At 41.2% G+C, this 26,411-nt stretch overlaps 2 protein-coding genes across 2 annotated transcripts; both read left to right on the top strand.

Annotated features, from left to right (window-relative positions):
• The first annotated feature begins 234 nt into the window (after positions 1-234).
• Positions 235-24,329, top strand: LOC122663385 (40S ribosomal protein S26-1-like). The gene is made up of 3 exons (XM_043859060.1): positions 235-246; positions 6,090-6,096; positions 23,661-24,329. Exon 3 carries the CDS (start codon positions 23,724-23,726, stop codon positions 24,099-24,101), a length of 378 nt encoding a protein of 125 aa, XP_043714995.1. The 5' UTR covers positions 235-246; positions 6,090-6,096; positions 23,661-23,723; the 3' UTR covers positions 24,102-24,329.
• LOC122663384 (bZIP transcription factor RISBZ4) lies at positions 17,927-22,966 on the top strand. Its single transcript, XM_043859059.1, has 6 exons — positions 17,927-18,366; positions 20,951-21,071; positions 21,230-21,386; positions 21,484-21,559; positions 22,334-22,459; positions 22,548-22,966. Exons 1-6 carry the CDS (start codon positions 18,037-18,039, stop codon positions 22,953-22,955), a joined length of 1,218 nt encoding a protein of 405 aa, XP_043714994.1. The 5' UTR covers positions 17,927-18,036; the 3' UTR covers positions 22,956-22,966.
• Positions 24,330-26,411: the final 2,082 nt, after the last annotated feature.

Raw genomic sequence — 26,411 nt, 5'->3', positions numbered from 1 at the left:
GCTAGACTTATAGAGCTACATTTCCTTAGAAGGAACCATTGTCCAATTATGTCTCTAAGTGAGCTGAATTTTCACTTTAAGTTGCTGTCCAGAATCGAATCCTTCTGTTGGACAGATTGACCTTTGTTTAATAAAAATAATATAACTCCATCATCCGAACCTCATTTCCTTTGATTCTAATTTTTTTAGAAACTAGACTCATAGAGCTGCATTTTCTTAGAAGGTCCCATATGGAGGAACCAACCCCTGTGGAAGCCACAACAAAAATTCAGCAGTGCTGCATTCTTTGGATGATGCACTGGACGATTGGTCCAAAGCTCCAGAGATGCTAAAACCTGTATTTTTCCATTCCAAGCTTGTGAGAATTGAGTATATTGCTTGCAAACACCTCCTATATGTACCTTGAAACTTTAGGAACCACCCCTATCTTGGAATCTATGTGGGCCCCACCCATATGGCTAAAATGGGCAAGAATCCAGCTAGAAATGCATTTTGAGTTAGGCGACTATCAAGCCAAACAGACCCTAGTACCATAAGATCTATAAATAGGGGGGGCAGCCCCATTTCATTTGTTCCTACTGTTCCTAATGTTGGAGAGAAAAAGAGAAAGAAAGAAAGAGAGGAGGAAGGAAGAAGAGGAGAAGAAGAAGAAGAGTAGGCTTTGGAGCACTTGGACCTTGAAGATCCAAGGTAGGCCCTACACCCCACGAAATTCCCTTCCCCTGTACCTCTCGTTAGGTTCTGATTTGTACCATTTCAAGTTCAGACCATGGGATCACCAATCCCTTGACCCCCATGCCCAGTTTCCCATGTGATTTTAGCTTGGGAACCCAAATCCTTAAGCATGCAGCCCAACCTTCTTGCTGTTTGTATTCCTTTAAAATTTTAGAACATGAAACCTCTCTTTAAGTTTTGATTCTTGCTCTTTTATAGTTCAGATTGTCAACCTCTTAAACCCCCATGCACAATCCTTCATGTATTCAAGCTCAGGAACCCGAACCCCATGAACATGCAACCCAATCTCTTGTTGTAAAATCTTTTCTTTAAAGTTTCTAAACATGAAACCATTTTAGATTTCAGATATTATTGATGTTTAACTTAATTAAAATGTTAGCTCATTGTCACAGCCCGTCCAACAAAGGCCCATGGGCCTAACTTGTAAGCCCATGGACTTAAACATGGGGCTAAGACCAAGTCCATGACCTAGAACTCTTTACACTTGAAGGGAGTCTAGATATGTTCTAGAACCTCTAGAAGCAAGGATGGTCAAGGAAGTTTCTAGAGAAGCCTTGTAAATAGCCAAGGAAGGAGGAGACTTCTAGAGTTCTCCAAGTAGCTAGAATCCCCTACAAAGGAGGTGGGAAGGTTCTAGTCTCTTAGGCTAAAAAGTTATCCACCATTGGATGGAGGACACTTGTAAATATCTTAGGTATTCTTTGGGTTCTTGGTTGCTTATAAATAGAGGTGGTCTCATTTGGCCAAGGCACCACCCAACCAACCACCCAATCACCCAACAAACCAACCAAGCAAGTGAGCTATCAAGCTTTGTACTCAAGCTTTCTAGTGCAGTACAAGTTCCATTCTCTTAAACTCTCTTGTGTTCTCTAAGTTCTCTTCCTAAGTCCCTTGTTAGAGTTTTGGAAAGGCTGACTTAGTGCTAGCGTGGGTGCTAAGTGCCGGCACGGTTGCTTAGAAAGGTCTAATTCCGTGATAATTGTGGTATCAGAGCTTCGATTGCGAGGGAACATACTTGTGGAGATGTCTACTAACCCTTCAGAGGTTATGGACATGTCGGTGAGAGAGCAAACCCGTGGAAGCGAGGCCATTCCCAACAAGGATGCGAACAGGCAAAGATAAGTCTGTAGATGATGGTGGTGTTGTAGAGCCACGCTTAGCTTGGGTGGAGCTTGCAACGGCCGAGGTGAAGGAGTGCCTCAATATTGTGGAGTAAAGCGGGGAGGAGCTCGAAGGCCACATCGTGGAGTTTAAGGAGGAGCTTGTGAGCCAAATAGGGGAGCTCAAGGAGTCCATACGAAGCACTTTCAACACCATAGTGCATGCCCAACAGGAGGAGTTTGCCACCTTCAAGACTCAAGTGTGGGAGGCATTAGCGAAGATGGATGCTCGCATTGATGAAGTGCAAGCTGATTGGGTCATATGTAAGAGGGCAGCGGCCAGGGGAGCCACTACCTCGCGTGAGGTGCCTAGGGTGGAGACACTAAGGCCCAAGACATTTGATGGAAAGAGAGATGCACGTGAAGTCGACAACTTCTTATAGCACATGGAGAGGTATTTTGAGGAGATGGCACCCGACGATGAGGCAACAAAGGTGCGGACCGTGACACTCTACCTTACCGACACTATGACTCTATGGTGGCGTAGGAGACATACTGATATTGAAAGAGGTACGTGCATCATAGACACGTGGGATGAGTTCAAGAAAGAACTAAAGAAGCAATTCTATCCAGAAAATTTTGCTTTCTTGGCTAGAAAGAGCTTCAAAAGGCTCAAGCACACAGGGTCTATTAGGGACTATGTCAAGGAATTCTCAACACTCATACTTGAGGTCCCTAGTATGACTGATGAAGAACTCCTCTTCAACTTCATGGATGGCCTCCAAGGTTGGGCCGTGCAAGAACTATAATGCCAAGGCGTGCAAGATCTTGCTTCGGCCATAGTAGCGGTGGAGTCATTTGTGGAGTTTAGGAAGGAAGATAATATCAAGGCCAAGAAGAGCAATAGTGGAAATGGTGGGGGAGAGAAGGGTCCCAAGAGATACCCTCCCAAGGAGGGAACAAGTAAAACCCTTGCAAGCAAGGAGGGTAAGGCCAAGTATGACAAGGACTAGTTCACTCCAAAAGATAAGTGCTTCTTGTGCGACGGGCCACACTGGGCTAGGGATTGCCCCAAGAGGAAAGCTCTCAATGCCCTACTTGAGAAGGGTGAAGATGAAGCACACATGGGGTCCCTAATACCATTTGGTGCCATCAAGGCCAAGACGGAGGTCAAGGCCACTACTCCATAGAAGGGGTTGATGTATGTTGAGGTACACATGAATGGGAAGCCCACACGTGCCATGGTCGACATAGGTGCTACCCATAACTTTGTCTCAATGGAGGAGGCAAAGAAACTTGGACTTAAGGTGTACAAAGAGGGAGGTTGGCTCAAGGCTATCAACTCCCAAGCTCGTCCTATACAAGGCATGACTCGAAGGGTTAAGATGTGAATGGGGATGTGGAGAGGCACCGTGGATCTATCAGTGGTGCCCATGGATGACTATCAAGTGGTGCTTGGCATGGATTTCCTTATAAGGGTTAAGGCTATACCCATGCCATTCATCAACACGGTTTGCATCATGGAGGAAGGTGCTCCATGTATGGTCCCAACGGTGTCAGGGACCAAGGAGAGTGCTAAGCTCTTGACAACGATGCGACTCGAGGAAGAGGGAAAGAAGCTCAAAGACTCCACTCTCTACGTATCTGCTGGAGCTAAAGAAGACGACCTTATAGATGTGAAAATAAGGCCTACTAAGAAGGCCCTTGATGGATGCAAGGACATCAGGCCATCAGGGATGCACAAACAATCACCACCTAAAGGGAAGATGGATGTGGCCCAGTCTTGCAAAGACAAGACCAAGAAGAAGAGAAAGAGAAGGGCTAGCAAAAGAAGGTAACCGACAAGCTTCAAAGGTGGGGAATTAGTGCTCGACAAGTCCCTAAAGGAGGTGTCCAAAGAGAAGGCTCATCGATACATTAGCCTATACGAGGTCATAAAGAAGAGACATAGAAGACTCAAGTTGTGGCTCAATGGACATTGCTACTTCGCACGAGAGGAGGCTATACATGTGTTCATGCAGGCCACATACGAAAGTTCTCCAAGAAGGTTGTGACGAGGGCATCACCAACTTAGGCGGGGAAGAGTGTCATAGCCCGTCCAACAAAGGCCCATAGACCTAACTTACAAGTCCATGGACTTGAACATTGAGCTAAGACCAAGTCCATGACCTAGAATTCTCTATACTTGAAGAGAGTCTAGATATGTTCTAGAACCTCTAGAAGCAAGGATGGTCAAGGAAGTTTCTAGAGAAGCCTTGTAAATAGCCAAGGAAGGAGGAGACTTCTAGAGTTCTCCAAGTAACTAGAATCCTCCACAAAGGAGGTGGGAAGGTTCTGGTCTCTTAGGCAAGAAAGTTCTCCACCATTGGATGGAGGACACTTGTAAATATCTTAGGTATTCTTTTGGTTCTTGGTTGCCTATAAATAAAGGTGGCCTCATTTGGCCAAGGCACCACCCTACCAACCACCCAACCAACCAACCAAGTAAGTGAGTTATCAAGCTTTGTACTCAAGCTTTCTAGTACAATACAAGTTCCATTCTCTCAAACTCTCTTATGTTCTCTAAGTTCTCTTCCCAAGTCCCTTGCTAGAGTTGTGAAAAAGCTGACTTAGTACTAGCGTGAGTGCTAAGTGCTGGCGCGGTTGCTTAGAAAGGTCTAAGTCCGTGACATCATGTTTCCTAAACTTGAATCTCATAGATTAGACCCAAACTCCCATGCATGCAAACCTAAACCCCTCTTTGATTGCTTCCTTTAAATTTGCAGAACTTGAACTTATCATGTATGCTAAGTTGCAGCCATAAAAATGTCTAATTAAACATGTAATTAATGAGTTCAAACCATGGGTTTATAATATAGAACTCATTCCTATGCATGCATGTTCAATCTTTTCATTTGAATATGTAAATTGCCATAGATGATTAGTTAAGAGCATGGTTCTCTGCATGCATACTATGTTTAGCATGTTATGGCTTAGGATCATTGTTGTAATAGGTTTATATAACTGTTATTATATGACTTACAGGAATAAGAGGGGCTGCATGACCAATCTCAGCCTTACATGCTTAAATTACTTGGTGTTTGATTCCAACCCATCAACCAATTAGTAAACCCTATTTAGGAATTCATAAAGTCATTGCATTAGCTTAATTACAAGCTATACTACCCCCTGATATCATCCCAAATTGAAGATGGGATGAATCCAACAGCCAAAACCAAGTCCTGAGCAAGGAAACCCATGCCCAACAGGGACTGGATGATGCACTGGATGTTTGGTCCAAACGTTCAGTGAATCGTCTAGTGCTGCAGTACTTGGTCAAAATTGATCTCAGCCTATTGGACCATCACCCGCAGGCCTAGGACAGTGTAGGGGGCATGAAAATCACTTCAAAACCCTGCCCTAACCATCCTTGCTGATAACCATACCCTGAGTGTATTAGTGGACCCAAAAGGGGTCAGAAACCCATATTGTAACCCAAGCCAAACCTGGGAAAGGAACCATACTACTGTTTCCCAAAATTGTTGAACAATGAATAAGCAAACCTAGACCAATCCTAGAACTCTAAGACCCTTTTGAAACAATGTTTGACATGTTCTAATGGTCTGGTTAACATAGGTTATAACCCCGAATACGAGGTGCAGTGTCAGATACCGACTGGGACCGAACCGACTGAAGAACAAGCGAAATTTGCACAAGGTGAGTTAAATTATACCATGGGTGTAGGTGTAACATGACCGAAGAGTTATGGCAACAACAATAATAATATTTACTATTTTATTTATTTAAATTTCTAATATTCCTATTTGATTTCTGATTCATATCTGATGGTTATTGGAATTGAATGCTAATGTTATACATGTGAAAATGCTATATTAGATGTCGTAGTCGGCTTGGAAATGAGACCAGTGGTAGCCCGTAGAATGGGATACGGTTGATATCACCTGACTCATACTATGTCGTATAGAATGCATATTGCTAGGGTATCATCACCCGTGCTACGAATCCTTGCCAACAGAGGTTTAGGTGTTGGATACCACAAAAGTGTGAGGCCAATGTCCTAAAGGGCATTGCTCGATCAGTAGACTCATTGGGTCATTAGGACAGGTGATGTCGGTTGTTCCATCAGTCAATAGGACTGATGGTAGCATAATGGTAACCTAGAGGGCTGGTCGGGCTGACCTTGGGAAGGGATGCTAGAGCCGACTGATTTTCTCCGACAACTCAATGTCGCGGGAAGGGGTTAGAGGCCCGCACCAGGGATACATGTATTGGGGATTGTAGTAGCACATTTACCTGCCTTAGTTTTGATGTTAGGTGGCTTAATAATAATAAAGAACCTCGTTTCATAAAGGATTCATTTGGTTGTGCTTGCATGTGCATGCATGGTTATATTTCATTCATAGGCTCGGTGGAGCTCACACTCTTGTATATTCTATTTTAGGTGATTTTGCAGGTACTGGTTTGCCAATGAACGATGAAGCTATTGATGGAATTGTAGATCTTCCTCATGTTGTTGATCTATGAAAGTTTTGTTATTATTTGAGTTTCTCTCTTTCAAGGAGTGTAATTACCATGACAATGTACTTTTTTAACATAAACGGATATATATATGGTATAACATAGGTATTTGGGATTTTATTATAATTGATATAAATCATCTGTGGGTAGTTCGATCTTCCATTGCACTCTGATATTCATTTATTATCATTTTACCCTCATTGTCTGGTTTGTGACATGTAAGTACTGCTTCTGGATCCTTGGGAATTGGCGGATCTCGTAGGATATCCCGGTCACTTGCCTAAATCCTCCCAAGGGGTGGTTTGGGGTGTGACAATGTATATTCTTGACTGAGTCCAGTACTGACTTCTCCAATGATCCTAGGATATAAAGTGATGCCTTGGAGTCCCTCTTAAGGAAATCCTACATCTCCTCATATGCCTCAAAATCATCTAGGTCAGGTTGAGGAGGAACTTGTTCATCAAGAACTGTGTAATGTTCTTCTACAATCAGGATCAATTTAATGCTCCGGTACCAATCGACATAGTTTGTACCATGTAGTTTGTATTCACTAATGAGTGTTTATAGGTTAGAATTAACGGCAACCATTGAATAATAATCTACACATGTATAAGTAAAAACACACGCATATTAATAACCATTGATAAAAATTGACCACACACAACAATGGTCTTTCATGATTTAGGCCTCCCTTATAACCTAAAAAATGAATTAGATACCTACAACCCTTGCATGCATAACATACCCTGTCGAGAGTCATTATACACACCGCGGTAGTGTGGACTAATCAGTCCGCCTCATGGGCTTCTAATATTTTTGGCCACCTAGGAGTCATGTGTCACACCCCCATCCCTAAACCACGGGAAATGCAACCGGAGCATACAACTACGCTCTCCAACCACCAGAATCACTGATGCAGTACCCAAGACTAACTCATTCACAACGACAGATAATAGGTAAAAAAGGAAAGGATTAATATTAATAACATCGAGTTAGCGAGCTAGGTGATAGCATATAAAATATTATCTATTCAAGTTTACCCCTTCAAGTACAATTCGTTCTAATCGGGACTTATGTATTACCTACTATATAAATAATACATCTATCATGAAAGGAATCAAAAGAATACACCTATAATTCAAAATGAATAATCAAGTGCATCAAAAGATGACCACCGCCATAAGTCACTGGTCCCGCCAAGGAACACACATCGCAGAGAACACTCGTCCATGCTCCATGATCTCCTGGAGCCCACCAATCAACGTAACCAGCCTCGGGAGTCTCGTACTCAGTGCCACTGCTCGAATGTACCGCATCAACTAAAAATATGTTTCCTCGAGGAGTGAGCTCCAATCGAGCCCAATGAGTGACTAAGCCACACAAGCATACACAATAATAATAATGAATGGGGTTGATCGAAACCATACATGATGGACGGATACCAAGGTGTCCCATACCACCAAGGTAGACCGTACATCACATACAATTACAATCATGCTACATGAATGAATGATGATGTATAGTTTTATTGTTATCCACCTAACACACAACTAAGTCGTATAGTACTATAGCAACACCTTAGGTAGTATCCCGACATCGGTACCATAAACGGATGGTATACCGGCGATGACAAACCCGAGTCGCTACCGAAGCCTCGCTGTACCGGTCTCCACCAAGAGATATCCGCGAACCCCCAAGTCAAATCCCGCCCTGGCGTTCGGCCCAAAATACGGTTGGCACCGAACTTCCCGTGGGTATACCCGAATAACGGTGGAACCCACGGATTTGACCGACACCTAACCCCCCTCGGTAAGGGTCATAGTACTTTGGGTAAACATTTATCCTAGCCAAGCATTCACCTATTGTATGAGTGAGGTACGCATGTGCATAGGCCGAGGCCGAGTCCATAGATACCGAAATACGGTCGGCCGGCTATCCTCTCGCCCCTCTAGCCCATACGCGTATACAAGTACGAGATGTGAATACCGAGAGGTAGTCGGTCGGTCACCATCCCGTTTCCACCTAATGCAATGGACAACTCTAATGCAATTTCAAGTACGGTAATCTCAAGCCCAACCCACCGGCACTTGGATCCCTTCCAAAGCCCTAGATCAACATGCCATGAGTGAGTCCATATTATGGAATCCCGTGTCCAAGCACCAACCGGCACCGAGTCCCATAACTAAATCCAATACCATTCGCACCATAGTGCAATAAAATAAATAATATCGCAAGACAAGAATGTAAAGTCCTATCAACATCTAAACATTTATATCGTCCCATATCTTACTAATAATTATATATTATAGCACACATGCATGAATGACATTCGCAAGACATGACACACAAACATTCCATAAATTAAGGCGTTTGCTTAACTCACTCACCTTGATTCTCGCCAGCAATCGTCGATCGGAGCTCTTCAAATCGGCGTTCGATGCCAGTACACTTGTCCCACGTACTAATACGCCCCGAGCCGGGTCAGTCAACCTAAAGAGAGTGTACAACGTGGGGAGAGATTAGTGCCTTAGGGCTAGAAGAGTTGGGCCCCATAAGTTATCAAACAAGGCTAAAATAGGGGACCGGCACATACAACAAGGCTATATCATGTGCTGTCCATGTGCTGTCCATGTGCTGTCCCTCTCGGACTTTCCCACCGTGAGATCTAGGTTCTCGGGGGCCGGCACTTGCATGTGCTGTCCATGTGCCTGTCCCTCTCGGACCTCACACCGGTAGATCTTTCTCGGGACGGCACTTGCATGTGCTGTCCATGTGCCTGTCCCTCTCGGACTTCCCACCGCGAGATCTAGTTTCTCGGGGACCGCACTTGCATGTGCCTGTCCATGTGCGATCTTCTTACTTCATGCCATTCCGAGAATGGTTTTGCAGCCCCAAAGTCTTGGGCTAAAATGGGGTATTCTTAGGGGTTTTTAGGGGTCTCTTTGGCCATGAGAACAACTCCAACCAAGGTGCCATAGCACACACCCAACATGGGTTTGTAAACCCCATGATCAATTAGGTTTTCCTCCATTAAAATACATATGGAAAGAAAACTCATGGGTTTGGGTATTGGGGTTTTGAAAGGGTCTTTAATCAATGTTATTAACACCCTCAAACCCACACATCTACGGTCTTCCATGAGGGTTGGTAAAACCCATAAATGGAGGTAAATCCCCAACTTAGGGTTCATAAATGGAGAAGGGTGAATGGGTTTAAGGTAGGGTTAGGTGCTTCATAGTTAAGCATCAAGGATTTGCCATTAATGGCTCTTCTAATTGAGTAGATGGAGCACTCAAGGTGTGCTCAACCGATTCAAACCCTAGGTAATAGAATTAGGGAAAGAGAGATGGAGAGAGAGAGAGAGAGAGAGAGAGAGAGAGAGAGAGAGAGAGAAAGAGACTCACCAAGGGTTGATGATGATAGCTTGTGCTCCACCATACTTCTCTCTTCTCCTTCCTTCTTCCTCTTCTTCTTTCTTCTTCTTTCTTCTTCTCCTCTTCTTCTTTCTTTTTCTCCTCTCCTCTCCACGATTTAGGATTGTAATGTGAGGTGAATAGTAGTTTTGGGTCTTTAATAACCCATCTAGGCATTAGGTCTTGTTTGGTTAGTCTCAAGTCCTTAGGTCCATTTGTTTAGGAGCTTGTTTGGTTAGGTATAAGCCCAAGGTCTAGTTTAAGTTATTGGGCCATTGGATCCACTTGGGCCCATGGCCCATGGTCCATGGCCCATGTCCTAAGTTCTAGTTACAATTAGAAAGAGACTAAGCTCCTAAGCCCAAGCCCATTCTAGTTCTTATGCTTATTAATGGTCATGCATAGGCATGAATTATTCGGATAGTGACTTACTCCCAATCATCGCTAAGTGGATAAGGGCGATTGATGCGGGCCCCGTGGATCCCTATCATAAGGGAATTCCAAGAATATGCTTTAGTGGATGATTTTCCCCTGTCTGACGGTGGATCTTTCCTCGAGGACTTCCCTGTTCGCGTCCACAATCTCGTGTGATGGCTTGAGTATTATGACCCACATCACGAGCGTACTCCACTCTTGGTTCTACACAAAGGTTCAAACCGGACCGGTGGTCGATCGGCTTTCAAACCGGGTTTTGGACACGGATTTAACATCATGTCCGGATGTTGTCGATTAAAGTCATGCATTCACCTATTACATTAGTTAGAATAATGGAATCATGAAAGATGGCCCACTGTCGCAGTGCCCTCTCACTATCCATATCCTAACGTATCTAGATAGAGGTAAATATAGATAACTATGTGATAACGAACCTGATAATGTCTTGTCGGCGTATGTGGGCTCATATCACACAATCTCTACATTTACCTTCAATAGGAGGCTATGAACATGTCTACTAACTTAGACTAGTCCATATCATACATGTATTATAATCAAAGAGGGATAAAGCAACTCTCACATATATGTCATGGATGAAATCAAATTACATAATTAATCAACATTAATTAAAAGTGATAATGGAATGGCAGTATTTTTGTTAGAAACAATTTAAAAATTCTCTCCTAATAAAAATTTAAATCTAATAAATTTGCAGGGTGTATCATCATGCCAAGGATGTAGCTTGCTTCCACTCGATCATCTCTTCTGTCCGGCCTTCCTTCAAAGTTGGCGATCATCATCTCCATAAACTTTGAACACATGCGGATCGTCATCAACATGCATTGGGAAATCTTATCTCCTCTAAAAAATTACAATGGAAACCTAGGAAAAATTCTATACACTTTCATTTCCAAAAAAGTAAAGAAACCCCCATGGAGAAACCAACCCACCATTTTTGGGCTGCCCATGGGGTGGAGTACATTTGTTTATAAAAAAAATAGAGGGAGGAAGAGAGAAGCATCACATCCACCTATTAACCCAATGCATCACATACATCAATTTACCATCCATTTTATTAGAAAGTCAATCCCATAATCACATAGGCAAGCAATATTATGTATAGGGCCCCCAATCACATGGATCATTCCAGAAAAAATAGCATCACATCTCATGTGAAAATATGTACCCAAAACCAACTTGTTCACAAGTGGGTGGAGGGAAGGATCTCTTCACCCATCATCTTCCTCCAATCTGTAAAAGCATTAAAATAAATAAATATTCTATTTTACAAATATATATATATATACTGCCAAACACCCCGGGCAGCAATCGCACAATTGGGCAGCAACACTGGGCGCTCACAGCCTACACAGGGGCAGACCGCGCGCGAGTATGTGTTGGCCGCTCATAGGCTGTAGCCTGCATTGTGCGCGTGCGTGCGCACGTGTGGTACAGGCAGCGGCACTGCCGCAACCATGCACCAAGCGCATGAGGTATAGGCCGCGGCCCTACTGCAGCTGCACACCGTGTATGTGCCAGGTGCAGGCCGCAGGCGTGCAGAGGCAGGCCATGTGTAGTGAACCTAGGGTACAATTTTTTTTTTCATTCAATTTAGAGTAATGGGATTTAACCCTATGATGGAATAAAATAAAATAATTACAAAATCAAGAATTCCATCGTCATACATGGTCAAGGTTGTTACACAACCATAACCACCCATGTGCACATAGCAAGGTTGCTACATGAATAACTACCTTGTAACCACCCATGTGCATATGGGAAGGTTGTTACAACCATATTAAAGGCCATGTGCAACCATCCATAACCTTATTCTATCATGAATATTCCATTAAAATGATTGCATCCCTAACATGATAATTGCATACAATTAACTATATGACATCCATGGGTGAGAAAGGTGGCTCTGATACCACATTGTAGGCAATGCTACGATCCATGGGATCATGGTGGTTCACCTTGGAAAACTAATAAATTATATTTTTCGAGTTCCCAACTCTTGGGATCTCCAGGGTTATCCCTAGGTCACCCTATAGTGGCTTGGGCATCCTATTTTCAATTATTAGGGTTTTCATGGTCGCCCATGGTGCCATAATGGAACCCTATTAGGGTTTGGTATGACAAACCAATGCCCAGTCCATCTCTTTGATGTCCCATAAAATTAATGGGATCCATGTCATAGAAAAAACATATCTCTATTCCATCCCATGGAAAGAAGGATTCATCCCATACCCGAATGCACAATGAAAAACAGTCGATTTGGGTTACTTTCACATCCCATGAATAATCATAAAATTAAAACAACATAAATTTGCTAACCTGATGAGCCTCAAGTGTTGCTCCTCCAATAGACAATAGTTCTTCCTCCAATGAACACTCCAAGTTAATAGATCCAAACCTCCAATGGTGTAGCTAAGGTTCTTCAAGCCAAAACTCTAACTCTCAAAAGTCTAGAGAGCTAGAAGAAGGGAAGAGAAGGCATCACAAGAGAGAGAGAGGGAGAGCTAAATTTTGACCAGAGGGGGGGGGGAGCCAAAAACGTGGAGCACTTGTGCCCCCTTTCTTCATTTTTGGTGGTTTTATAAGCCTAGGGTTTCTAAAACCCTGGACGGGAAAAATCCCTGTGAGAGTCTGACTCTCTCTCTCTTTGTTGGCTTTCCTGTTTAAACTCAAAGTGCTTCTAATTGGTGAAAAAGCAGAATCTAATGGGGAATGATATAATTAATTAATTATTTTAATTTATGGATAATTATAATTAGCACCATATCCATTAATTAAATAAATAATCAATTATTTTAGTAAATTCCAAATAACTCCCTACATAATAATAATTATCATGTACAACCCCCCCCCCCCCACTAATCCACACCATCATTATGGAATCCAGAGCATGTCCACTAGTACTGTCAAACCCCATTCCATAATACATGTCCATACAAGAGTGTCTGTGTATCTGATCGGGTCCTGCAAAACTCGATAAAACACTTTAATCAAATAACTATAGATAATCTATTATTTTATGTAAAATAGGTTTTGCAAAAACCATTTCCAAAATAAAACTAGATCCAGATTCCTATCCGACCATTCACAAACAATCTCAATCTTGGTGTTCCCCAATCGGGCAGTGGTAACCATGTTGAGTAACTCCTTCACTCACAAAGTGTTTGCGCATTCCCAAGACACTGGCTTTGACTCACTTGAGTCTCAGTCACTGATGAACCAAAGAATGCGGTCACACTTTGCAGTGATAGGGTTCCCTTAGGTACAAGGTCTCGGTGACTCATGTCTATCCCTTCCTACATCTGGCAGTAATACATGAGGGAATCGACAAAGTAGATTCTTCGCCAATACACATATCGAACATGTGAGCACTCGCATTCATACCCTGACATCACATGTCTAGGCATACCCAATGCGATGACCATATGATAAGGGTGCCCAGCCCAAACCCTAGTCGTGACTACCATTTTAAGTAATACTTATGGACACATAATGCTCAAAAATTTTATATCACATGTGATAATATTAAAACCAAAATGTATAAAAGTTCAATAAAATAAAACCAGATTGAACCAGACCGAACTGGGTTTGATGGACACATAAATCCAACAAGAGGCACCAGTGTCAGGGTACCAAGGCAAAGCGGTGGACGGATGGGGAGTGGGTATAAGAGGTGGGTTAGGGTGAGGGTAAGAAGGAAAGTGGGCTGCCGGGTTGGGGTAGGTATAGTGGGTCGCAGGTGTGATGGAGTGGTTTGGAAACGGGTAAGGTGAAGAGGTGGGGTAACCAGGCTGAGAACGGTAAAAACATCTATCAGTAGAATGATTGGTGCGTTTGCAGATGGAGCACCAAAATCGACCATACCCGGTAGGAGGGGGCCACGACCCCAACCACCACCACGGCCCCAACGGCCACCATGGTTTGGAGGCGATGAACCAGAGGTGCCGGATGGTGTGGGGTGCTGAACATTGTTTGCAGTTATTGGAGTAGAAGGAGCAACAGCATCTGTTATGGAGAGTTTCTTCAATGATGTGCCATGAAGAAATTCATGACTCAATAGCATGGCATGGAGGTCATTGTAGCAGATTGGATCTGTCCGAGTGAGGAGGGAGGACACCATAGATTTGAACTCGGACTTAATGGGGTGGCTGATTCGTGGATAGTGCCAAGTGGAGTATCATTAGCATTAGCGCAAGGAGAGGGAATAGTAGAGAGAAGAGAAGAAAAAAACGAAAAGAAAGGTTCAAGAGGAGCTCGGTGGAGCTTGTTTGGCTCTGGATACCATGTTAATGAGCATAGTAATCCTTAATTCATTCATAATCCCAAAGGGGATATATATACAAGATACACGTTGAAGTTTAAACAAGGTAACCCAATATTGGGTAATACAAGGAATATGGGATTGGTAAGAATAGATGATCTCAACAACCAATCAATATTGTGTTGCTATAGATAGCCTAAGTCATATCACATGTAAATCACATGTGATAATAGACCGAGAAAGGAAGGTGAATTGTCTCCAGTGGTCTTTCTCTCAGTACATGGTAAAGATACCAGTTGAACTAAATATGCAATACAAGTGAACTTTGAGCTTTTTGTTGACAGTTGAACTAAAGATGCTGTTAATTAATCCAAAGGTTTTTCAATATTTGGATAAAATATAAATGATCCAATCTGATCCTGGTTGATATATATTTGGTGGAAATGACAGAAAACTCACCTGATCAGCCAAGTCATTAGGAGCATTAGTATCGTTTTATGCTGCTGTTACCTTTCTATTAGGTAGGACCCAATCTCTTGCTTCATTGGGTGGGGATTAAATGCAACGAGAGGGTTCTCTGAGCAAGCAGCATAGGGAAGCACAACAATACGTTACGACCAAGTGGTTTCGTATATCAAAGGCAAAGAGGTCATTTCTTATGCGGAGGAAAGAGATAGATAAAGAGACCTTTTTCCCTTAAATGCAATATGGGAAAACAACGTTGCTAGACTGTGTAGCATATGTTAGCATCTCTCTGTGTCTATCTCTCTCCTCCTATCAAATGACATATCTACCCCTATTGTAGGAGGAGAGAGAGACATAGGGAGGCGCTAGCATGTGCCACGCAACTAGACATAGAACTCAATCCTATACAATGTATTGGGAAAAAGAACATTGTCTGGTCGCAAGATCCTTGCGCCTAGACACAATAGCACGCAGAATGATCATCCCATCCGCCGTAAAATAAAAAATCTCATTCAGGTTTATGCCCTTGTGTGTGCTCTCATTGGCCCTGCACTTGTGTAGGGGTTAGTTATGACCAGGGAGCCAATCTCTTGCCCTAATATATTTTTCGTTGTTTAAAAAGAAAAATACAACAATAAGCAATTTTACCAGGCCCATTTCAACCTAGAACCCCCTTTAATTCTAAATGGGCTGGCAACGCCTGGGACAATGATGCATCTGTTGGGCCCATAGTTCATAATCTCATATTGGATCGGCCGATATACGGCCAAATCAGATCGATATCGGCTGAGACCGATCCGATACACCTATACCGATAAGGGTAAAAAGGGTAAAAAAAACCCCTCTTACGAAAAAATAAGGGCAAATACATCATATTTGACCCGATTCTAGGTGATACCGATCTGATACACCAGTTCGATCCGATCCCAATACCAAAATCACGAACCATGGTTGGACCGGAATGCCGGATTGGGGGTAGATCCGGCCAGATCCTTGGCTTAACTCTTTAACACTCCCAATGGGTCATTCAGACAGGATTTTTGTTGTACTACCGATCCAGTTAAAGGTTCTGGCAGATTCTAGTGATTTTGGAAACTTTCGCGATCTTTTTAAACTTTAAAGTAGAAAGTTTTGGTGTTAAAGCTGAAAAAGCAGAGTTATGCGAACTCAAAAAACATAAAAAAGGAGTGTGGGCTTGAAGACTCTTTAGTCTTTAAACATTGCATTCAGTGCATCTGCTTTGAAAAGTCGGTGCGACTCCTAATCAACTTCCATTACTCTCATGATCTCATATGTTTATCTCTCAATTTCACCTAAATTACTAAATTACCACTACTCCTCTTCCACTATTAATTCGCCCTGAAGCGTCTCTCAACGAAAATCAATGATCCAGAAGAACAATAATAACCGTCGGATCTTATGTCGTAACGTAAAGTCTGGATTCGGATGAGAAGAAATATGGAAGGACACGTGTAATGCTATATAATGGAATAGCACGAAACCCAGATAATAGTTTGTAATTTTGTATTGCTTCGTCTTTAATTTCTATTTTGTCTTGATTTGGGTTCTAGTAATTCTTCTTTTGAGCCTCATGAAACATGCAACTCTCATTTATTTTACATTATCATGGATTCCATCTGCAGGCCCTGGATTTGGGTAGACCACAACCTTGGCTCTAATATCACTTATTAGGAATTTAGGTAAAACTCATTTTTAAAATTTAGTCATTAAGGCGGGTGCTCCAAATACCTACAAGTCTCAACATCGGGTTACTTATATTTGATATGAGATTATTATTTCTAAATTCCATGTGGAACCCCAATAATTCCTAAACCATACCACAATCTTGGATCTTGGACCTGATACTACTTATTAGGAACTTAGGTAGAACTTATCTTTAAAAGCTAATCATTATTGAGGATAAGGTGCCCAAGTAGTTGTAACTCTCAACATCGGATTACTCATTATGAAATTATAGGTTCACTTTTAAGTAACAAAATTAAGAGGCCTAACATAGCCCGTTAGGAGGTGGGCAATTCAGATGTCGGGTCTGACCCGCCCATTGCATCCGATTCTTGAATTCCATCATTTTTGGATTTAGTTAGGGATGTAAATAGATCGAATTCGGTCGGATAGTAGCATTATCATATTCGTATCCGTTTATATTCAGACAAATTCGGATAATATCCTATCGATTTTTGGACGGATTCAGATAATTTTTGGATAGTGATTTTTTTGAATACAGGTTCTCCTAAATGGATATGAATACGGATCGAATACGATTTTTCGACTATCCGTTGACATATTTACCGTTTTTATCATGAGGGTTAGGGTTGAGACTTGAGAGTTCAGTAACTACCCTTTCTTCTACTCTTCTTAGTCTTTTATTCTCTTAACCTTTTTTACTTTTGGATTTTTTAATAGATATGTAATTCCATGTATCACATTGCATAAAACTATATATGTACCCCAATATCAAATCTAGAAAAAGAATCACATTATCTTAATTTATAAATTTATAAAAATAAGATAACAAAATTCAATAATGTACCTTAAAAGGATAGACAAACACAGAGTTATATTTCAGATATTTTATTACCGTTGGACTACTAAACTAATCGAATAATAATCGATCGAATAGGGGGATTATCATATTCGTATTCGATTAATTTCGAAAGGATTCGGATTCTCCTAAACGGATACAAAAACGGATCGAATACGGATTTACGAATATCCATTTACATCCCTAGATTTAGTTAAAAGGGCCCACCAATCTTACATTGATACACATATCCACTTGGCAACCCATGAGTTAAGATTACAAATAAAGCAGAGTTGAAGTCGGGCAACTCTCGGAGTTATTCTCAGAAAACCGTGGCATTTCTGTAATTCAACATGAAAAAGCATGTAATAAATGTAATCTAAGGCCAGCTTTTCTTCGGAAACCTACCTGTTCTTTTCCTTTTTTCTTCTTTTTAACTGCTTATCTCTCTTCACACTTCCCCTCCCTCTCTCCCTTTCTCGCTCGCTCTCTCGCTCTCACGCTCTCACGGCCTAATTTAAGTACTTTCAAGCATCGCTCTGCTCCTTCATGGATCCAAAACAAGTAGACTGCATAATTACTTGGGGCGGCATTGCCACCCGACCGCCGCCGCCGCAGAATCCATCGCTCCTCGGAGGCATCAACATGAAGCGAAGTGCCTCGGAATTAAATTTGGAGAAGTTACTGACGGAGATCATCAATACCGATGACAACCAGAGCTTGAAAGAGGAGAGAATTGGTGAAGTTCGAGTTCAGAGAACAAAGTTTAATGGTGAAGAAGAAGAAGAAGATGAAGAAGCTGACGATTTTTTTGCCGGCGTTCACAAAAACTTGGTAGACGTTTGTGCCGGCGATCTCAACTCTGGCTTCAGAGTCCGGGTTAGTTACTTCAGTTATTTAAGCTCTTTTTATTATTGCAATTTTAGAGAAAAAGAAAATTGAAAATCAAATTGAGGAGTGAAGACTAAAGAATACGTAATCGTGAAGGATTCCTTCACTATGAAGGGTGAAGATACTTACAAGGCCACGTCAGATGGGGTTGTCTTTTTTTGCCATGGGGCAACCATAAAAAGACAAATTTAGCTGACGTGGATTTGTCTTTTTGTGAATGGGGTTGAGTGCTTTTTATTTTATTTTATTTGGTAAACAAAATGAGTAGGAGTTTACTACATTAAAAATTTGTAGATATAATTGGCTTTATAGGAAATTTATTTTTGCTTTTGGGTTGACCGGTTTATCCGGTCAGACCATCTTAGCCAAGTTAAAAAACATATCTCAATGCCCCACCCCACCCTCTTTTTGCCCTTTTAATTGAGAAATATGGTCGAATTTGGGAGAGAGAGTTTTCTATTAATTGGGTAATTAGGTAATATTAGTTTCTTTTAACCCTACATTTGGGATCAAAATCCAATTTCATTTGTTAAAACACTACAAGAAAAGACATTTTTAGCAACGGTTATATTATGTTCGTTGCGGAATATTATTTATAGTAAAAAATTTAAAGATAAGAAAAATACAATTTCTTGTAATAAAAGTAAACTATTAATCATCTAATCTAGTATAATGTGAAAATCAAAGAAAATCTATTTACACTTTTTCTCTTAATTTTCTTAATTTTATAATTGATATAATCGTATAATTAGAGGTGATGTTAGATAGTTAATTAATACATGAACATAAAATTAATTAGTGCATATATATTAGAGTTTATTTTCCTTGTCATTGGGCATGCAAAGACGTTTGATTTCCAAGTGTGAACAAGTAAATGACAAACATCCAAAAAAGTTGGGGGCATGGGTCATACCACATGTCAAAAGTAGTCTAGGGTGGTGATTGACGTCCCAAGCTCTTTTAATTAGGACTTTAAGAAAGAAAGAAAGGTGTATTTATAAATATAAATCTCTATTTTAGAAGGGTGGCATGTGACATGCCACATGTCATATCACAAGTACGTCCAAATTATTGTTTATCATACGAGTCTTTGGTTTATTCTTTTGCAATTATAAATAAATAAATAAAATAAAATATTTTTGCTCAATACACATTTAAGTAGTAAATTGGTTTTGCTTTTCATGTGTCTTACCAAAAATACTTCATCTCACAAGGTGGCGGGTCCATGCATTAAGAATTCCATGTCCAATTCCAATGGTAAGTAGAATATCATTTCTAGAAGAGAAAATATCTCATACGAAGATCGACAATTTTATAAATAAAGTTTTCCTGCAAACACATAGAGGACGGTACGGTTCACCCACCATCCTAGGGTTCACAAAACCGTCTTAGGGTTTTAGTATGTTTTAAAATATCCTCCTAATACCTATTCATGTCTTTTCCCACCCCTTCGGTCAATAAGATTCCATTCGTTGTGGGTGAAGGGAAACTTGATCTTTTGTGTTTTTTAATATCGATTTCATATTTTGGAGATGTGTATCACCATCCTAGGGTTCACCAAACCGTCTTAGGGTTTTAGTATGTTTCAAAATATCCTCCTAATACCTATTCATCTCTTCTCCCACCCCTCGGTCAATAAGATTCCATTCGTTGTGGGTGAAGGGAAACTCGATCTTTTGTGTTTTTTAATTTCGATTTCATATTTTGGAGATGTTGTGTATTTTTTATCATTTTCCCTTAATTTTGGGATTAGGTTTTTTTCTTGGGTCATCTTCTATCGAGGGCCCATAGGCCACTAGGATTGGCATCCCGAGTCAAAGAAGGGCGGCCAACGGGTGAGGATTCCACCATGTGGATGCCATCTGAATTGATGGAACCCATTCTCGTACGTGAACATACAAGAATGTGAACCCAACTCAGGAGTGAGGGTGAGGGTGAAGGTGAAGGTGAGGGTGAGGGTGAGGGTGAGGATAAGGGGGGGGGGGGGGGAGGGAGGAGAGGGAATTTTTATCCTCTCAATTACACTGCCCGTACTTAACGTCAAGTACATATAATAAAGGGAGGTGGACCCCACGTGGATCCTACCTCGGGCAGTGTGTTCGGGCAGGGGTAGGATAATCAATTTTACCTCTTCTATTAGATGTACTTGACGTCAAGTACGGGCAATGTAATTGAAGAATTTTTATCTGCTGCTGTGTGCACATATGACCGCTGCCTACGCCGCACGATGCGCACAGCAGCGGATAAAAGTCCATAATTGAGAGGATAAAGATCCGGGGGAGAGGGGGAGTCGAACATCCAATCTCTCTTTGGACTTGGGCACTGACAGACACCACTGTACCAAGAGCGACTTACCCGGTTGCTTTTAACTTATCGACGGTAAAAAAGATATCAATAACTGAAACCAATAAGAAACCGGATAATGTTGATGCGACCGATAGTTAATTGGTTTTGGTTTTACTTTTATGGACCAATTAGCTTCTCTGACCGAAACCTACTTATTGACACCCCTATCATAAAGTCTGTTCAGGGTTTTCAAAGATGTTAAGCTCTTTTTCCATACTGGTTGCAGAACACATTAAATGGATTTTCAGGTTGTGGTGGAATGACTGACAACTTTGTTTGGTCTCCAAATCTCAATCCAAGGCAATCGAGCATTTCGGCAACCATGGACTCCCAATCATCGATATGTGGTATGACATAAGTCATAGAACGTAATTTATTTGCCTGATCTATATATACAGTTGCTTGGTTTTCCAAGTTGGTTTTTTTCCTATTCGGGAGTGATTACTTCTTGTTGTAGGCCCTGCATTGAGTGGTTTAACATTTGGATACACTGGAACTGGGTCAGCTGGAAGCCCTACATCCACTCATGAACCTACAAATGGAGATAATCAAGTGCGAGGAAATACTAGTGGTTCTTCCAGGGAACAATCAGACGATGAAGACTTAGAAGCTGGCCCTTGTGAGCAAAGCAAAGACTCCATTGACTTGAAACGCAAAAGAAGGTACCTTGAATGAACTAATTTAATTATCTAAAAAGAGAAAGAGGCAGAAATTGAAATCTGGTTCTTTAGTTCTTATTATGAGATTGTTTGGTTCCAGGATGGTTTCGAACCGGGAATCAGCTAGAAGGTCAAGGAGGAGAAAGCAAGAACATTTGGTTGAACTGGAGTCTCAGGTTTTTAAACACTCAACAATGTTCTACTTCTGAATTTTCCTGTTAAAAACTCAATATTGATTGCTATTTAGGGATCTTTTTATGTGCGCTCGATCTAATGTATCAGTGTTAGATTGGGGCAGCGTAGTATGAGATAGGTTAAAGGATTTGATTTAACGTGTTTCATCAGCTTTGAAGCTTTTGACGTATCAGTCAAGCACCTAACATTTGAGAGCCTGAATCCTCTCCAATGACATTTAACCACCAAAGTCGATCTCCCACCATCCATGGAGTGTGACTCTGGTGGTTAAATGTCATTGGAGAGGATTTGGAACATGGTTCATAATCTCGGATTAGATCAGCCAATATTGGCCAGATCAGATCGGTATTGGCCATGACTGATCCCGATATTAGACCAATCCGTCAAGGTATTCCTAGGTCAGTCAACTCGTTTGGATCGGCCGATCCATGCCATTTTTTGGGTTTGTGGACCGATATTTTGGGGTTTTTTATCGATCCGTACCGATTTTTAATATTTTATCTATATTTATTACTGATCCAAGCCTGATCCAGAAAAACCTTGTTTTTGGTCATTTTTGACTGATCGAAGCCGAGTTTGACTGCTCCGGATCGATATCGACCATGATCGATCCCAATTCCGATACCTGAATTTTGAATTTTGAATTTTGATCTAGATTCAACATTTGGTATCAGAACCGACGGGTTAGTGTCAAGCACTTAATAGATCTTATATAATTTCTTGTTCAATTTTTTTTTCCTGTTTTGATACTTCAGGTTGATAAACTGAGAGGAGAAAATGCTTCTCTTTACAAAAAACTTAATGATGCAACTCAGCAATTCCATGAAGCTGCAACTGATAATCGTGTGTTTAAGTCAGATGTCGAAGCTCTCAGGGTAAAGGTATGTCCATGTTTTTCTTAAATCAATTGCTGAAATAATAAATACTTTGTTTCAGAGTATCGTTTAATCACTATTTTAAACCTTACAGGTGAAGTTAGCAGAAGATATGGTTGCTCGAGGAACCGTGACTTACAGTCTGAATAATCTTCTTCTAAACCGTTCTGTTTCTCCTCAACCAATGAATTCCAACAATTTGTCCTGCATTACAGAGATGTGTCCAACCTCAGGAATTCGATCCGATGGCACATCGCCTTTCATTGGAATGTCGATTAATGGTCAAATTGCAGCACTTGGATTGGATCAGAATGGTGATCATAATAACCCTTCTGGTATTATCAAGAACAAAATTAGCACTAGTCCACTACCTTTACAGAGGATTAATGGAAGCTTGGAACTCCCACAGAATAGGATTGTTAGTGATGCTTTGAATTGTTTATCAGAGATTAATTGGCCATGGGAATCACAAGGAGCTCCAATGTCTTCTAAGCACAACTAGTCTTCGATCTTCGATCTTCGAAAAGGCTAGCTTTCATTTTCGTATTGCATCAGATACTTGTTTCTAACTAGTCTTAATTTGTACTAGTTATGTACTTATGGTAGTTAACTAATTAGTATAGTGACATATCACATGGTGCACTTTTCTGCTTTAAGTATAGTGATTAGGCAGGGAAGCTTTTCTTGGATCAGTACCTCATCACCCATGGGCATATATGACTATGTAACTCTTTTGTTTTATCTAATTGTTCTTTCTTTCTCACTTTTATACTTTCTCTTTTCATCGTTTTATAATTGGCACTAAGATTATGAAATACACATGAAATCATGCAATGCAAGGGTGCAAACTAGAACACTTCGTTTTTTTTTTTTTTGGGAAAATTACACTGTCACCCCCTGAGGTTTGTATTAAATACAGAACGACCCCCTATGTTTCTAAATTATACAACCACACCCCTTGAGTGGACGGTGAGTGAACGGTGTTAAATAATACATTTTAAATACCAACTTTGCCCTCTTCTAATATCCTGTTAATACTTAGTGGGAAATTCCAACTTTGCCCTTTTCTTCCCCAAATTTGAAGTTGCCTCCCTGACCTGAGATTTGGGTCATCGGTTGTTCTCCCCTGGGCGATCCATCCCTAGATTATTGCCTCCAAAATCTTCTTCTATTGTGAGATACATACTCCGATCTACATATGAAGCTGCCCCTAGAGAGAAGAGTTAAAGGAGGCGAGGAACTACAGAGCTAGGGTTAGGGCTTTTAGAAAATGACGTTCAAGCGTAGGAACGGTGGCCACAACAAGCATGGCCGTGGCCATTTGAACTTCATCTGCTGCTCTAACTATGGCAAGTGCTGCCCTAAGGATAAGGCTATCAAGAGGTTTCTTGTGAGGAACATTGTTGAACAAGCTGCGGTTAGGGATGTTCAAGAAGCCTGTGTTTATGATGGTTATACGCTTCCCAAGCTGTACGCAAAGATGCAGTATTGCGTCTCCTGTGCGATCCATTCGCATGTTGTAAAGGTTCGTTCTTGGACTAACAGAAGAAAGAGGGAGCCACCTCAGCGCTTTAGGCGCCGGGAAGAAATGCCAAAGCCTGGGCAAGCCCCACACCCAGCTGGAGCTGCAAATTCTAGGCGTGTTTGAAAGCTTTTAAGAATCTCAGTTCATCCATTTGGGCAATGGGATATTTTATGAAATGTTTTGTTTTGTGCCGTTATGGTTTTTCTTAGATTCTACCATTAGGGGAGTAAAGGTTTTGCTCAAACTAAAATTTCCCATAATTGAATCATCCGCATATTAATTGTTAGGTTTTAATGTTATGGTTGTCAAAAACTCAATTCAATGTTTATTCCAATGAAAATGGGTAATGGAAATTTCTCTCTCAAAAAAAAAAACATATGAACCTACAACTACCACAAGGTTTTGGTTGCAGAAATTTTCCTGAAGTTATTACCTGCTGTTCTGGCCTGATGCCAGTGGGAATCAAGAGGATAATGGATTACGAACCCTATCCCACAATTTCCACCAGATTGGGTTTGTAATGAGGGAGTTACATGGCTTGAAACGAAACTGACTTGCCGCTGGTTGTTCCTGTCGAGTGGCTGTCGTTGTTGCGCTTGAACCCGTATTTAATTCTTAGTTTCCATAAACCTCTAATAGGGGTATATTAGTCATTTTAAGTCATGAATTACCAACACCGTACCACTTAGCGGGAATGATATAACGAAGATGGGTTGATTGTAATAACTAACCAACCTCAGGGGGTGTGGCTGTATAATTTAGAAACACAAGGGGTCGCTCTGTATTTAATACAAACATCAGGGGTGGTAGTGTAATTTTGCCTTTTTCTTTTTGGTAAGAAGGTGCAAGAACACTTCAAAGTACTGAAGTTGGGAAAAATGGTCACTTCAACATTGTAACAGTTGTTTGTGTGTAATGTAGAAGAAGTAAGGGATTATAGACAATGGAAGTAGCATTATCTTGGAAACAAGTATACAAACCAATGTCTAAGCTTTGGAAATTTCTTATTGAGCTAGCCATGATCAGAAACTTAAAATGGTCAGGGAAAACTGTTCAAATCAAAGGAGATGAGAACATACCATAAATTTAACTGAAATTAGGCATCTTAATGGCCTTGTGTAAGACAAAATTGATCAAAATCAGAGAAAATGGCCAAGTTTAAATTAATTCATTCTCCACTATTAAAACAATATAGAGGGGATATTGATCGTGCGAATGATTACGTCGCAAGCTACGAGAGGGCGAACAATCTCCTTCGCTATAGTGTTCTCGTCAAGTGATTGAGATAACTCAGTCCTCCACACTCCAAGTCCAGAACTAGTGATGGAAGCCTCTTGGGAATACACACTCATACACAAAAGGGAGAGAAAGAGTGAGAGTCGAGAGAGATGTGAGATGGAGAAGGGAGCTATGGCGATCTCTTGCTATGCTCAACCTCCTCTCATCAATATCAATATATATATATATATATATATATAAGTGGGGGGGGGGGGACCACCATGTGGCCCCCTCTTCTAATCCTAACCCTAGTGGGCACCATGGCTATCCAAGTGGGTGCCCGACTCATATAGGTTAACATCTCCCACTTGCCCACACAGGGTAAGTCATCTCAATCGCTCATCTAAGCTTCTCTCCTACATGTATCCCCTCATACAGGAAATAGAGCGTGTGACCTAATGAGACAGAAAAAGGTAGGAGTGCTATATCAAGCTTCCATCTAACCAACATAGCTCACTCACAAACTATCTTGGGTACCCTAAATAATCAAACTACACCAGATCCAACACTCTCGATCCCTCATGACGAGCAGTGTTGGTCCCAAAATATGTAATCTTCTCATGACTAAGTCGAAACACAAATATGACAAGTCACCCAAGAAATGAGTCACACAACAAGGGTGGAATTCGGAATAGTTTTCCTTGAGCCCCACATGTCAATCCGACTATTCCCAATAGCTTTCCCAATCGTGTCTCGCTGGACTGCATCATCCATGGTCTTAAGGAGCACATCAAAGTAGCGTCATTGGTTGTCTTCATGACATGGTCTCAAGTAGAGGGTATCCATAGGATCAACTCACTTTGATCCATGTGTCTCACACAGTGACGTAGCAGAGATCCATTCTGTCACTCTCACAAACGGTTGTAATAAAGCACATACAGTATAAAATGTATACTATGGTGCTTCTCCCACTAAGGTTAGCATGTCACTCATAAAATATAAAAGATCACTATACGAGTCTGGGTCCAGTCACACTGTTAAGTGCCTGACCTGAGTCTTTAAATCCAGTCACCTCCACGGTGCCTCCCAAAAGTCTCACACTCGGCTATAAGCGGGCTACACTAAGATGTGAAAACTCTCTGTTTGACGATATAAAGGTCTCATCTTATCTCTAGCTAAGGCTTCACTTAGCTTAAAAGTTGTCTGTTCATCTTG

Source organism: Telopea speciosissima, chromosome 5, assembly GCF_018873765.1.
Source record: "Telopea speciosissima isolate NSW1024214 ecotype Mountain lineage chromosome 5, Tspe_v1, whole genome shotgun sequence".
NCBI lineage: Eukaryota > Viridiplantae > Streptophyta > Magnoliopsida > Proteales > Proteaceae > Telopea > Telopea speciosissima.
This window is presented reverse-complemented; position numbering and strand designations above follow the sequence as displayed.